The sequence below is a fragment of the Callithrix jacchus genome, chromosome 3 (assembly GCF_049354715.1).
Source record: "Callithrix jacchus isolate 240 chromosome 3, calJac240_pri, whole genome shotgun sequence".
NCBI classification, from domain to species: domain Eukaryota; kingdom Metazoa; phylum Chordata; class Mammalia; order Primates; family Cebidae; genus Callithrix; species Callithrix jacchus.
Window position 1 is genome coordinate 155,790,881 of NC_133504.1, and position 14,204 is coordinate 155,805,084.

Consider the following 14,204-nt stretch of genomic DNA (forward strand, 5'->3'; position numbering starts at 1 on the left):
CCAAAGTGCTGGGATTACAGGTGTGAGCCATCGCACCTGGCCAGAAATGCTCCATTTCTTAATCTTGGCACTGGCTGCACAGGTGTATTTACCTTATAAAAATTCACTAAACTATACACCATTGATTTGTGGGCTTTTTTATCTATATGCTATACTTCCATTTATAAAAGAATATTACAAAACAACTGCCTGTTAAAAGTAACAAAACTAAGTTAGTTATATCTTTCTTAACCTGTAAGAAGCTTATAAATTATCATAAAGGCAATTCAGAAATAAATTGCCAGCCTGGCAAGGTGGCATGTACCTGTAGTCTCAGCTACTCAGGAAGCCGAGGTAGGAGGATTGCTTGAGCCCAGGAGTTCACAACTGTAATGTGCTCTTAACACACCCTAGAATAACCACTGCACTCCAGCCTGGGTAAAACAGTGAACCCCTGTCTCTTACAAGAAATTAATAAATACCTCAATACATTTCCAACACTGATCAATGCATTCCACAATGTTGAAAAAGCCCATGGTCTTCTAAGAGACCTACTTAAAAAGACAATACTCGGCTGGGCACAATGGCTCATGCCTGTAATCCTAGCACTTTGGGAGGCTGAGACAGGTGGATTCCCTGAGCTCAGGAGTCCAAGACCACCCTGGGCAACATGGGGAAACCTCATCTCTACTAAAATACAAATAATTAGCTGGGTGTGGTGGCATGCGCCTGTAGTTCTAGCTACTTGGGAGGCTGAGGCAGGAGAATCACTTGAACCCAGGAGACAGAGGTTGCAGTGGGTCGAGATCACGCCATCGTACTCCAGTCTAGGTGACAGAGTGAGACTCCATCTTCAAAAAAAACACTCACTTGGACACTACATTATAACATCTTTTTTAAGATTATAATCACATTTTATAAGAAATAATTTTAAAATAATGAAAAATCCAAGCTGAAATATATTCTTCAGAAAGTTAAAAAAAAAAAAGTCTCTTTTGACCATTAACCTTTAACTTGTGAAGTCACGTTATTTGATGAATTATCAATGCCTATTGAGTAGGCATTGATTTATCTAGTCAGTATTTAACTAAGTCATTTCCTGAAACACACTCATATAGATGAGGAGAACTAGACTTGGAGATATTTCATTTATTAGCCTCACTTCGGCTTCACAGCAATTCTTATCCTGAGATGACCAAGTTGGATTTAGCATATTCACCCGGTAACAGACAGCATGGGGTCATCCTCACATATGCCTAGCAAGATATGTTTGAAATTTAAACATTTCAAAAAGCTCATAAAAAGATGGCTTTGCAGTGTGGTATGCCCACATGCCTGTCTAGCATCAAGTTCTCAGAGTGCTCAAAATTGGCTTATTTACAGCAGAGATAACCTCCAGCATTGTTTACACAGTTTCTCTCTCTCTCTCTCTCTCTCTCTCTCTCTCTCTCTCTTTCTTTTTTTGAGATGGAGTTTCGCTCTTGTTACCCAGGCTGGAGTGCAATGGCGCGATCTTGGCTCACCGCAACCTCCGGCTCCTGGGTTCAGGCAATTCCGCCTCAGCCTCCTGAGTAGCTGGGATTACAGGCACACACCACCATGCCCAGCTAATTTTTTTTTTTTTTTTTGTATTTTTAGTAGAGATGGGGTTTCACCATGTTGACCAGGATGGTCTCGACCTCTTGACCTCGTGATCCACCCGCCTCGGCCTCCCAAAGTGCTGGGATTACAGGCGTGAGCCACCGCGCCCGACCCCCAGTTATTATTTTTACAGTTGTTAAAGTTCCATTTTGGGGGGGGGCATTAAATATTCATTTACATAATCCTTGACTATGGTATGTTTTAATAACTAATCATGTACCATAAATTTCAACAGTAATTACATTTCTCTTATGAAAATGTGCACATGGAGGAGTTTTTCAGAAACAAATCCCACTCCAGGAAAGACTGAACAAAGGAAAATATTTACCATTCTATTTATAAGAGGACTCAGGAAACTGCAAATCCACCTTTTTCCTTACAACCTTTTTGAAATGTATGATGTTCAAACACGGTAGCAGGCATTGCTGTCTAAAACGAAACCAACGACTTGGGTTTATAAAACGTTTTCTAAAACCAAGAATGGTCATTGAGAACATAATGAAACAAGACCATCTAACAAGCCACTAGAAAAAGAGATCCATGAGCAAATCTATATCATTCAAAAACTAGCTGCACTCACGGTGATGGAGGACAGAGCGGGAGCTGGCTTTTCAAAGCTGGGGAGCACCACAATTTCCCTTTGTGTTTGGAGCAACTAAACAATTTCAGAGACCTCTAGAACGACACACAGGGGCCTCAGGATATTAACTGAATGCGTTTTTTTTTTGGTAGCTGGAGTCTTGCTCTTTCGCCAGGCTGGAGTGCAGCGGTGCAATCTCCTCACTGCAATCTCCACTCCCCAGGTTCAAGCGATTCCCCTGCCTTAGCCTCCCAAGCAGCCAGGACTACACCCAGCTAATCGGTTTTTGTTTTTGTTTTTTGTATTTTAGTAGAGCCAGGCTGGTCTTTAACTCCTGACCTTGTGATCTGCCCGTCTCAGCCTCCCAAAGTGCTGGGATTACAGGTGTGAGCCACTACACCCAGCCTGAAGGCTTTTTTTAAAAAAAGCAAATCTTAGTCAGTGTCTTTGCCATGATACACTCAGTGTCTAAAAGCCTGCATGAGTCAAAGAGAATCTCAGAATCATGTCCATTAGGAACATCTCATTGCTGCAGAGGAGTATTCTGTGTATTACCTATACTGATTCATCACACTGTGTTAGGGAGAGCTATGTGGTGCTTTCTAAACAAAAAAGAAAACCCATATAATGAAAGGCAAGTTCCTCTTTGCTTGCTAGAACAATGTTTCTTAAAGTGACCATTCTAGGGAAAGCTCTAGAATGGTAAAGGGGCCAGCATCAGATGAGAAAGGCCCCAGCTTGAACTGTAAATGCATTAACAATCAGAAGCATATTGTCCATTTTTGAATTCCAAATGCAAATCGCATATTTGTCTAAGAGTATTGTGTACTTAGAACTCTAAAGATCTTTAAAAAAAAAAACAAAGTAGCATGTCTCAAGTTGATTCAGAAGAAAACAAGAAAACATAAAGACAAGTGAAAATTACCCTCTAGGCTATTTAAGACATAAAAAAAACAACTGTCTATGCTCTCTTCCTATAGCATATGCCAATTCTAATGTAGAAGGAGAAGAAAGAAATAAGCCAAGACCTCTAACGTGATTAAAAAGAGAAAGACGGCTGGATCCAGTGGTTCACACCTGTAATCCCAACACTTTGGGAGGCCAAGGCAGGCAGATCACAAGGTCAAGAGTTCAAGACCAGGCTAGCCAATATGGTAAATCCCTGCCTCTACTAAAAATACAAAAATTAGCCAGGCATGGTGGCACGTGCCTGTAATCTCAGCTACTCAGGAGGCTGAGGCAGGAGAATTACTTGAACCTGGGAAGCAGAGGTTGTAAGTGAGTCAAGATCGCACCATTGCAGTCCAGCTCTGAGCGAGAGTGAGACTCCATCTCAAACAAAAAGAAAAAGAAAGACAATCCTTTCATTGTTTTACACTAACAGAAAGTGGATCGTGGATCCTAGTATAGTCTTTCCCAGTGAGGAGGGAAAAGCACTTACAACCCACCCAGTTAGCTGTCTTGTTTTGTATAATGGCTCCTCTATTTGTAGAACCTGCTGCCCGCTCCTCAAAAGGAGATATTCATTCTTTGTTTTGAGGCGCTTCCCTCCCTAAAAAAGTGCCAGGAAACCATAGAAAATGCCCCTCAGCTTAAGCAGACATGAAATTTTGGATGACCTCATTAAAGATTCATAATGAACAGACTACAGGCATGCCAGCACACACAGCATGGTCTCCCTGAGATACATTGCATCTAAATGCAAGGGCAGGAGCTAGCTTTCAAGTTTACTGCAGAAAGCTGATGAGCTAGAATTCTGTTTTGTTTTTGTAGGTTTGATATATTATCAGGTTCAAGTTGGCAGCATGACCTAAATTTATTTTTTAAAATTAAAAAAGAAGGGGTGGGGGAGAAGGAACAATTCTGTTCAAGTTCACGTACCAAACGTTGTCTCATTCGACTCCCACACTTAGGGCTGAAATCCTGAGCGGAAAGGGGTGGGCAGAGGTTTCCCAGGGAACAGATGAGTGCACGTAGACCAGAGGCCAGGCCTTCTGTCTCCCAGCCTGAGGTGCTTTCCATTTTATGATTTCCTCTCTCTTATTCTAACATTTGTTTAAGGAGGAGGCTTAAACAGGTTTCAGTTGCTTTTACTATCTAAGCTAACATTACCTTCTCACCTGGACCCCCTATGGGACTGTGAAAGCTTAAGCCAAGCATGTCCCACAAGTGGCCCAGAACGGGTATGAATGCAGCCCAACACAAATTCATCAACTTTCTTAAAACATTATGAGATATTTTCTTGAGATTTTTTTTTTAGCTTATCAGCTAACGTTAGTGTCTTTTATATGTGGTCCTGGACGATTCTTCTTCTTCCAGTGGGGCCCAGGGAAGCCCAAAGACGGGACACCCCTGAAAGCAAGATGAACTCAAAGCACCTTCCCCTAGGCTGGAACAACACGGGTTTGCTAGTTTGTATACACAGCATTTCCCAGGCAAGCTGCCTGCCTTTTCTTCCCTTCTAGAAATTAAAAACTGTACTGTACCTGAACCTCCTCAAAAATTGTTGCCTGCTCCTGATTAGTTAATGTCGTCAGGTGCTTTTGCAGTTCTAGTTTGGTTTTGGAAGAATTCATTCCTATTAAGAGAAAAAAGAAGGCATGAAAAGACTCCATGTAAAAGATATGAGACAGGGAGTTAACCTCTTCTACACATACCCCCTTCACATTCTTTCCCAGTTCAGGCTTTCAAGGTTTTATGAAAAAAAAATTTTTTTTTGACACGGAATCCCACTGTCACCCAGGCTGGATTGCAGTGGTGCAATCACTGAAGCCTCGACCTCCCAGGCTCGAGTGATCCTCCCACTTCAGCCTCCCCAGTACCTGGGACTACTGGTGCATGCTACCATGCCCATCTAATTTTTGTATTTTTAGTAGAGACAAGCTTTCGCCACATTGCCCAGGCTAGTCTTGAGCTCCTGAGCTCAAGCAATCTGCCCACCTCAGTCTTCTAAAGTGCTGGGATTACAGGCGTGAGCCACTGTGCCTGGCGTGGAAGTTTTCATCAATAATAGTGTCACTGTTATCACTGTCATCATCTTCTAACTGAGCTCTGATATGCTGGACACTGTATAATAAGCATTAAACTGGCCAGGCGCGGTGGCTCATGTCTGTAGTCCCAGCACTTTGGGAGGCCGAGGCTGGCAGATCATGAGATCAAGAGAGCAAGACCATCCTGGCCAATATGGTGAAACTCCATCTCTACTAAAAATACAAAAATTAGCTGGGTGTGGTGGTGTGCGCCTATAATCCCAGCTACTTGGGAGGCTGAGGCAGGAGAATTGCTTGAACCTGGGAGGTGTAGTTTGCAGTGAGCAGAGATCGCACCACTGCATTCCAGCCTGGCAACAGAGTGAGATTCCATCTCTCAAAAAAATAAAAAGGCATTAAACTTGTACCATTTAATTCTCAAAACAATCTGATGGAGAGATGCTATTATTCCCAGTTTACAGCTAAGAAAACTAAGACCCAGAGAGCTTATGTCATTTCCACAGACCACTAATTTGGACTCAACCTCAGGTTCGTGTGGCTCCAGATTACTTTCTCCATGTTAAAACACCTCACATCATCAGAACCTTCTCCTCTGAAAATGATCAGTCCTGGTATCGCTATGTAAACCCGACAACTTTTTCTTAGGGAAAAACAACTCCTATTTTGTTGGAAAACTGACCCATACTTCTCTTGCATGCAAAGTTCCCATCACATAAAACTGATTCATGTGGCTAACAGTTTTTCTGACACCACTGCATGCTTATTAATAATGTAATTAACATTACATTTAATTAACACTACAAAGGGTTTTGAAGTTATAAAAACAAAGCCATTATATAATTTTAGTACCCGTTAGAACCTGATGTTTCAAGAAATTCCTTCCCCATACAAATCCAGCTCAGAGCCTGCATTGCCTTTTCTTGATGTCCAGAGATAAATGTCACAGGTGATGAGAAGACTGATAATGAAAGGATGTGCTGACCCACAGCCGTGAAAAGAAAACAACTGCACGGATTATTTTTCTTCTGACGGCAACTTTCGCCTCATCCACCTGGCATTCTCTTCTCATCCTACCAGGGTGGCCCTGAGGCAGAGGCATGGCCAAGGCTCTGGGCTGGAGAAGAGTGTTGAGGCACCTCCATCACTAAGGACGGCCAGGAGGGAAATCTGCTGAGCCGGGGCCTTGTCTGTAGGGACTTGGAAGCCATGCCTTCATCTTACAGATGGGTTTGCTGACGCCCAGAGAAGCCAGATGACCTATGAAAGGCCAGGAAGCCAATTGGCAGCCAAACCTGCCCAAAGCCACAGCTCCTCCCCTCCCAGAACAGCTGAGGCAGAGCCCACAACCACTCAGTAGGCTGGCACTGTGGCAGGGATGGCTGCCCCAACTTGAGGCCATCTCTGCTTCCAGAAAGACATTCTTTTTCCCTTTTTTTTAACCCAAGAAAACCCTGAGGCTACCATAGAAATAATATTTAAGTGACTACTACACCATTTCACTTAATACTTTATGTGGATTATTTCATTTCACCCTCAAATGAATACTAGATATGGGCCTTTTTCTTTTTTTCTTTTTTCTTTTTTTTTTTTGAGACGGAGTCTTGCACTGTTGCCCAGGCTGAAGTGCAGTGGCGTGATCTCAGCTCACTGCAACCTTCACCTCCTGGGTTCAAGCAATTCTCCTGCCTCAGCCTCCCAAGTAGCTGGGACTACAAGGCCTGCCACCATGCCTGGCTAAGTTTTGCATTTTTGGTAGAGATGGGGTTTCACCACATTGGCCAGGCTGATCTCAAACTCCTGACCTTGTGATCCGCCTGACTCAGCCTCCCAAAGTGCTGAGATTATAGATATGATCCACTGCACCTGGCCAAGGGCCTTTTTCTTAAGTAATCCCAATGCCCACCTGAAGAAACTGACGCATATCCAAGTCAAGTATTTTGTCCAAGGTCATCAGCTAAGAAGTAAGGGACAAAGTTGGAATATGAACTGTCTGCTTGCTTCCAGCAACCAAACTCTTAACTGCTCCACTGCCCTCCCTGACTAGGAGAGCCAGGTCGCCTGACACTCAGGTGGCTGCAATACAAGAGTGAGCTCAGAGGTGGGTTAAAGTGCAGGAAGTTCGGTGTGTTTGTCAAAGTGCAGTGCAGGCACTCTTTCAGCAAGCTGTCAGGTCACAGGAAGCCAGGGAAACAGACAAGGCTTTATCTGTATCAACTACTGAAATGCTGATGCAAAACAGAGTTAAGATTTTTGAACAAAATAAGCACTAGTCATCCTGCACTAAAAATCCCCACCCCCCCCCCAACATATGGAAGACAGTCGAAATATCGTATTTTGGAAAAATGATACTGTTTCATGAAACACCCCATGTGGAAAATAAAATCCAAAGCCTAAGAAGAATTAGACTAACTTGACACTCTGCCAATCTCAGGTGAAATCCACAAAATGCAGCCTATTCTTGGCTTTGGCAATAGTGAAGCAATCCCCTGAGCAGTTTCACCCTGTCTACGGGATGCCTGACTCATGAGGTCCTTTCCCACCCCATCTCTAAACAGCGAGGCCGCCTAGGTCTGAGCCCCTCCCACATGGATTCTCACACATCTAGCCCCTTGTGGGTGGTTTCTGTACACCCTCTGAAAACACCCTTTGGTTCCATACTAAAGGCATCTCCTCAGAGAGCCCCAGGTGATGCCAAAACAGCTTATGGAAAAGAATGGGAAGCAAGGACCGAAGCAGAAAAGGTAACCAGGGTCAAGGGAATTTCCAAACTACAACCCTTCCCGGCTCCTCTTGTCAGTGAGGCCGCCTCCCTGGCGGTGCAGAAAGTCCTTGTTAGAGGGAGTGCTGATGAATGACTGTGTTTTACTGAAGGAAAGTCTGCTCTGAGAGCAAAAGAAAATCTCAGTTCAACTATTTCTTTTTTTAATGAAAGTATAAATCTGTCTAGTAATTCCCAAAATGCTCCTCTAACCTTTAAAATAAGCAAAATACTATATAAATACCACTGAGTTGTATATGGTTCAAATACAGAACTGTCTAGAGCCGCACTTCTGATGTGTTCGAAGTGCATGTTAGAGCAGAGAGTACAGCACAATCAACATCAACAGCATTATTTATTCTATCTTATAGATTCTGGGGGATGACTTGACTACACTTACTGATTAAGAAATCACGATCTTCAAGTCTTTCTTTTTGTGGCCACATCACTAGTCCTCTCCACAGTTTTATAGAGTTCTTGATCAGACCATATAGAACTACTCTTATACCGGCCGGGTGCGATGGCTCACGCCTGTAATCCCAGCACTTTGGGAGGCCAAGGCAGGCAGATCACCTGAGGTCAGGAGTTCGAGACCAGCCTGACCAATATAATGAAACCCTGTCTCTACTAAAAATACAAAAAATTAGCTGGGCATGAGGGTGTGCACCTGTAGTCCCAGCTACTTGGGAGGCTGAGGCAGAAGAATCATTTAAACCTGGGAGGCAGAAGTTGCAGTGAACCGAGATCGCGCCACCGTACTCCAGCCTGGGTGACAGAGACATTTCATCTCAAAAAAAAAAAAAGAACTACTCTTACACCAACATACAATGAGTTTTAATAAGCCACTTCTTTCTACTTATTAGGAATACAACAGCAAAAAGCAAGGAACCCTAAAACTGTTAATGTAATAACGAGCACCTCCTTTACTAATAACGTGCCCTCTACACTTTTAGAAATGAGTTCCGTCATGTAGGTAAAACTTACCCCCACCAGACTTCTAATTGCACTATGTAAGAATGTTCTGACGTTAGTAGAGTTTTGTGCCTTCGTTGGATTTTATCAGGTGAAAGATGGATTAAATGATTAACTCCAAAATGACGGCAGCAAAATCCCTACCCTGATTCAACTTTTCAGCTGTAACTTTCTGAAAGCTAAGTCAGACCAAAGACAGATTTATCAAGGGTGCTCTGGAAGCATTCCAGTTCCTGCAGATCGTGATCTGCTTTATCTTCAAGGCCAAAGTCATTGCTGGCTTCTTAATAAGCTCTTAAGGGATATTTCTGTCATCATTTACCTTATCTTGACAACCACTAGGAAAGGGTTAGTGATCCTCTCAGTTGGGAACTCTAGTTAAAGCACACATATTCTTGTTCCCAGATATATTTTGTATAATGTCAGCAAATAGTAACAACGTGGAAAACACAGTTGAATACATTAATCCTGTTTCTTCAGTTTAAAGAGCACTATAATGCCACAAATGACCCTTCCCAGACCTTAAGATGTCAACTGTGAATTTATCTCATTTAAAAAGGGAAACCAGATACTACTTCACATCTATCTGGAGGGCTTTCATCAAAAACAAAAAAAGCAAAACAAAACAAAAACAGAAAGTAGCAAATTTTGGCGAGGACATAAAGGAACTGGGGTCCTTGCCCATTGCCAGAGGGATTATAAAACGCTGCGACCACTGTGGAACAGTACGGCAGCTCGTCAAAAAAAAAGTCAACATCAAATGACCGCATAACCCAGCAATTTCAGTTCTGGATACATCCCCAAAAGAACTGAAAGCAGGAACTTAAACAGGCGTTTGCACACCAGCATTTCATAGCAGCATTATTCACACAGCAGTCCAAAGGTGGAAGGAACCCAAATGTCCATGAACAGGTAAACGGATCAACAAAATAACTATACAAACATAATGGAGTATCATTCAGCCTTAAAAAGGAATGAAATTCAGGCGCCACTACAATACACATGAGCCTAGAAAACATTAGGCTAACTGAAATAAACCAGAAACAAGAAGATAAATATTTTAGGACTTCGCTTATACAAAGTTACCTAGAAACAGAATGGATGTTGCCAGAGGCTGAGAGAGAGTGGAGCTGGCACTGAATGAGTTTCAGTTTTGGAGGCTGGAAAAGTTCTGGAGATGCTCATGGTGTGGATCGCACAACAATGTGAATGGACTTAATGCCACTGAAGTGTATGCTTAAAGAAGGTTACAATGGGTTACATATATTTTTACTACAATAATTAAAAAAAAAAAAAGGAAAATCAGATCTAAATAGCAATGTTGCTTTCTTTCCAAAATTATAGCTTAAAATAAACATTCCTTTTTTTTTTGGAGATAGAGTCTCGCTTTGTTGCCCAGGCTGTAGTGCAATGGCGCAATCTTGGCTCATTGTAACCTCCGTCTTCCAGGCTCAACAATTTTCCTGCCTCAGCCTCCGGAGGAGCTGGAGTTATAGGCATGACCCACCACACCCAACTAATTTCTGTATTTTAGTAGAAATAGGGTTTCACCATGTTGCCCAGGCTGGTCTTGAACTCCTGGCCTGAAGTGATCTACCTGCCTCAGCCTCCCCAAGTGCTGGGATTACAGGTGTCTAATAAACATTCTACATACATAAAAAATACTCAAATTTTTGTTTCTTTTCATAATAATATGGGTTGTTGAAATCATGTGACCCCCCCCAAGTCACAAAAGTCTTTGAAATCCTCCCATAAACAGAACAAAAACACAAAATCATGAACAGAGAGGCGAAAACTCCTTCACCTTCCAGATGCCCTCAGATAAACATATCACCACTCCCTTTCACTCTCACTGAGTTCTGTTATTTCTCTTTGCCCCTTCCTACAGTCCCAGAGACAGAGATTCTCACTTCCTGCCTCAGGAGAATTCCCCACTCTTATTCAAGAGGAACCCCCTCCATTCCATTTGGATTCATTTGGCCCCTCTGGCACCTTGGGGTCTGAATTCATTCAAACCTCTCCAATTCTGAAAACGGCAAAGTTAGCTGCAATCCCCAAGTCTTCCCCCAGCATGGCCTTATCCTGGAAATACGTGGTGGCAGGTAAGAGGGCTTTACCCCTGGAATGAATCACGAGCTCTCGATATACTAGTTTATTCCTAGATATCTCTAATCCTCAATTTACTTATCTGCAATATATGCAAAATAAATAGTCCCTTTTCCTCCCACAAATGTGGTAAGGATTAAATAGATAACAACAAGCGCCTAGTACATTTCCTGGCATATCTTATTCAATACATACATATTAGCTACAAATCGTAACATGTGTATTACAGTTTCTCCCTAAGCCAGGTTTCTAAAAATAGCGGTCAATACTAAAAGTAGCCACTTCCTTTATTCCTTCCCATTTGCTTCTCAACTGCAACCAGCTTTCCGATACCTCCTCTCCATTCAAACTGTACTAGCAGAGGTTTCTAATGACCCTGTAATGGAGAAACTGGTACAAGTTCCTTAGTTCTTACCTTTCTGGATATCTCTGCAGTGGCCAGTATGACTGACCACTCACACAACCTTGATACACACCAGGCAACTGGTTTGGTAACCTGTTTCCCTAACTCCTCCCCCAACCTCAGAATACCTTGGAGGGAGATGGCAGAAGGGGGTTCTAGGTTCTTTTCTTTGTATCACCAGCATCTGGCACAATTCCTGACACACAGAAGACACCCACTGCATGCTAAGAGTCCACCTACAATCCCTCTGACTAATACAAGCCTCTGTTAGATAGAACCTTCCAACAAGTGAGTATCATCTAAAGGTCTCCTGAGACCTGTAACTCCCACTGTGTTCAAGCTGGACAGGGTCCTCTACTCACCCTCTATCCTCTCACAGAGCTTGTGCAGGCCTTGCAGTGGGCAGCCCTCACATAGCTGGGCTGGTGCCTTGGCCGTCTGCTGCACTGCAGCCACCGTGAAGGCCTGTTTCAGGGTCATCATAATTTCGTCAACCTAATGAAAGAGAACAGAAGTTGTAGCCCCCAAAAAGTCAATTTGAAATCAGCTGGGCTGAGATGTCAGGCAATCTACGGAAAATACTTTTTAAGCGTTTAAGAGTTTTCTACACTACTCTTCACAGATTGACGGATAATAATTGGAATAATGGCTAGGATTACAGTCTGAAAATACTACAAGGACCCTCAAAGCTCTTAAAGCAGATAAGGTAAATGACATGGTTTGGCTGTGTCCCCACCCAAATCTCATCTTGAATTGTAGCTCCCATAATTCCCACATGTGATGGGAGGGACCCGGTGGGAGGTAATTGAATCTTGGGGGTGGGTCTTTCCTGTGCTGTTCTCGTGATGGTGAATAAGTCTCACAAGATCTGATGGTTTTATAAAGGGGAGTTCCCTGCACACGCTCCCCTTCCTGACACCATGGAAGAAGTGCCTTTGCTCCTCCTTCACCTTCTGCCATGATCGTAAGGCCTCCCCAGCCATGTGCAACTGTGAGTCCAATTAAACCTCTTTTTCTTTACAGATTGCCCAGTCTCAGGTATGTCTTTATTAGCAGTGTAAGAACAGACTGATACAGTAAAAACTAAAAATACAAACTACTGAGAAAAAAAGGCAAACTCCTTAGACTAGATGTCCAAAATGACATTGTAAAATGATAGGCCAGAGGGTAACACTGAGCAAGTTCTTCAGAAATAAAAAATATAAAATACACACTGAAATAAGCTTCACATGTGCATTAGCTACTTACTGCATAGTCATAAGTGAATAACTAAAGACAAATAATGATATGTCAACGACTATCTGATTTTCCTAAGGACAGAAAAATCAGTGGGGCTAAAATTCCTTGTAAAGAAGGTTCCAAGATAAGAACTGCTTGTCCTCTCTCACCAGAGCCTCATTTGTGCACTGAAACACGTAACAGACAAAATGAAAGCCGCCACCTCCAGAAGACTCCCGGCAGATAAACCCAAAGTGGTCCACGTGTCTGATGCCCTGTCGAAGGGAGAGAACAAGATGTTCAGGTGTATCCAAAAGATGCATCATCATCAGAAATGCACCTCAAGATTTACACAGCACAATTGTATTTATTATTTATGTATTTTGAGATGGAGTTTTGCTCTTGTTGACCAAGTTGGAGTGCAATGGCACAATCTCAGCTTACTGCAACCTCTGCCTCCTGGGTTCAAGTGATTCTCATGCCTCAGCCGCCTGAGTAGCTGGGATCACAGGCATGCACCACCACACCCGGCTAATTTTTGTATTTTTTAGTAGAGATGGGGTTTCTCCATGTTGGTCTCGAAGTCCTGATCTCTGGTAATCCACCCACCTCTGCTTCCCAAAGTGCTGGGATTACAGGCGTGAGCCACTGCACCCAGCCTACACAGCACAGTTTTAAAGAGCACTAGAAAATTACTGTTTTCTCTGATATTTAAAAATTTTTTTTAAGTCTAAAAACATCTCAAATAAGCCTGGTTCACTATAATGTTCCTTTGATTACCCCCACAACAGTAAGAGAACTAAGACCTGAAAACTCAAGTTTTAGTACTCATTTTAGTATTTTTTGTTGTTTTGTTTGAAATGTAAGTATTAAAGAATAAAGACAACTCAAAAAAAATCAAAGCAGATCAGAGATTAGTGAAGAAACACAACTATGCACATATACACATGTACGTGCATGCGCGCACACACACACACACCCGAAGGCTAAAAAAAGATTTAAAATACATTCGTACTCCTAAAATAAGTAAATACTGAAGTGAATTGAAATAAAGAGTCAAAAATTATATGCAAACAGAGTAAAGGAGCTTTTAAACATAAGCTGTTAGGTCAAGGCTCTACCATAGTATCCTAAGAGCTATTTATAATAAATATTATTATGTAAACGTGTTTTAAAATCATCAGCTATCAGAGGCACCTTAACACAAATAAACATTTTGCATAAATATTAACACATCTATGTGTTCTGAAAGCATCAGCAAGCAGAGATATGAGTGATGATAACTTAATGTTCAGGTAATTATATAAACTTGTAAACTACACTCTTTAGGAAATTATAAAGCTATCACACAAAAATGCAAATATTTAACATTAATATTTCAACAGAAACAGCAGCAAATCAGGATAAAAACTCTATGGGTAATCTCTCTTTCAAGCCAAATATTTTCCAATAAATGAGCAATCACTCATTTATTGGCAAACAAAGACATGCTTTGCCATATTAATTAATATTTTCCAATAGCAAGTTAAGCATAAGCTAGAGGCTATGCTTAAACTC

General features: G+C 42.1%; 1 protein-coding gene across 9 annotated transcripts in view; it reads right to left on the minus strand.

The window, feature by feature from the left end:
• TBC1D1 (TBC1 domain family member 1) overlaps window positions 1-14,204 on the minus strand; it is a 234,596-nt gene that overhangs the window by 105,707 nt on the left and 114,685 nt on the right. For all 9 annotated transcript variants that reach the window (XM_035293897.3, XM_035293899.3, XM_035293898.3 and 6 more), the window contains exons 4-6: window positions 12,818-12,922; window positions 11,792-11,924; window positions 4,687-4,778 (exon numbers count right to left, since the gene is read on the minus strand). In XM_035293897.3, coding sequence (XP_035149788.1) covers window positions 4,687-4,778; window positions 11,792-11,924; window positions 12,818-12,922 — 330 coding nt within the window. The remainder of the gene's footprint in view (window positions 1-4,686; window positions 4,779-11,791; window positions 11,925-12,817; window positions 12,923-14,204) is intronic.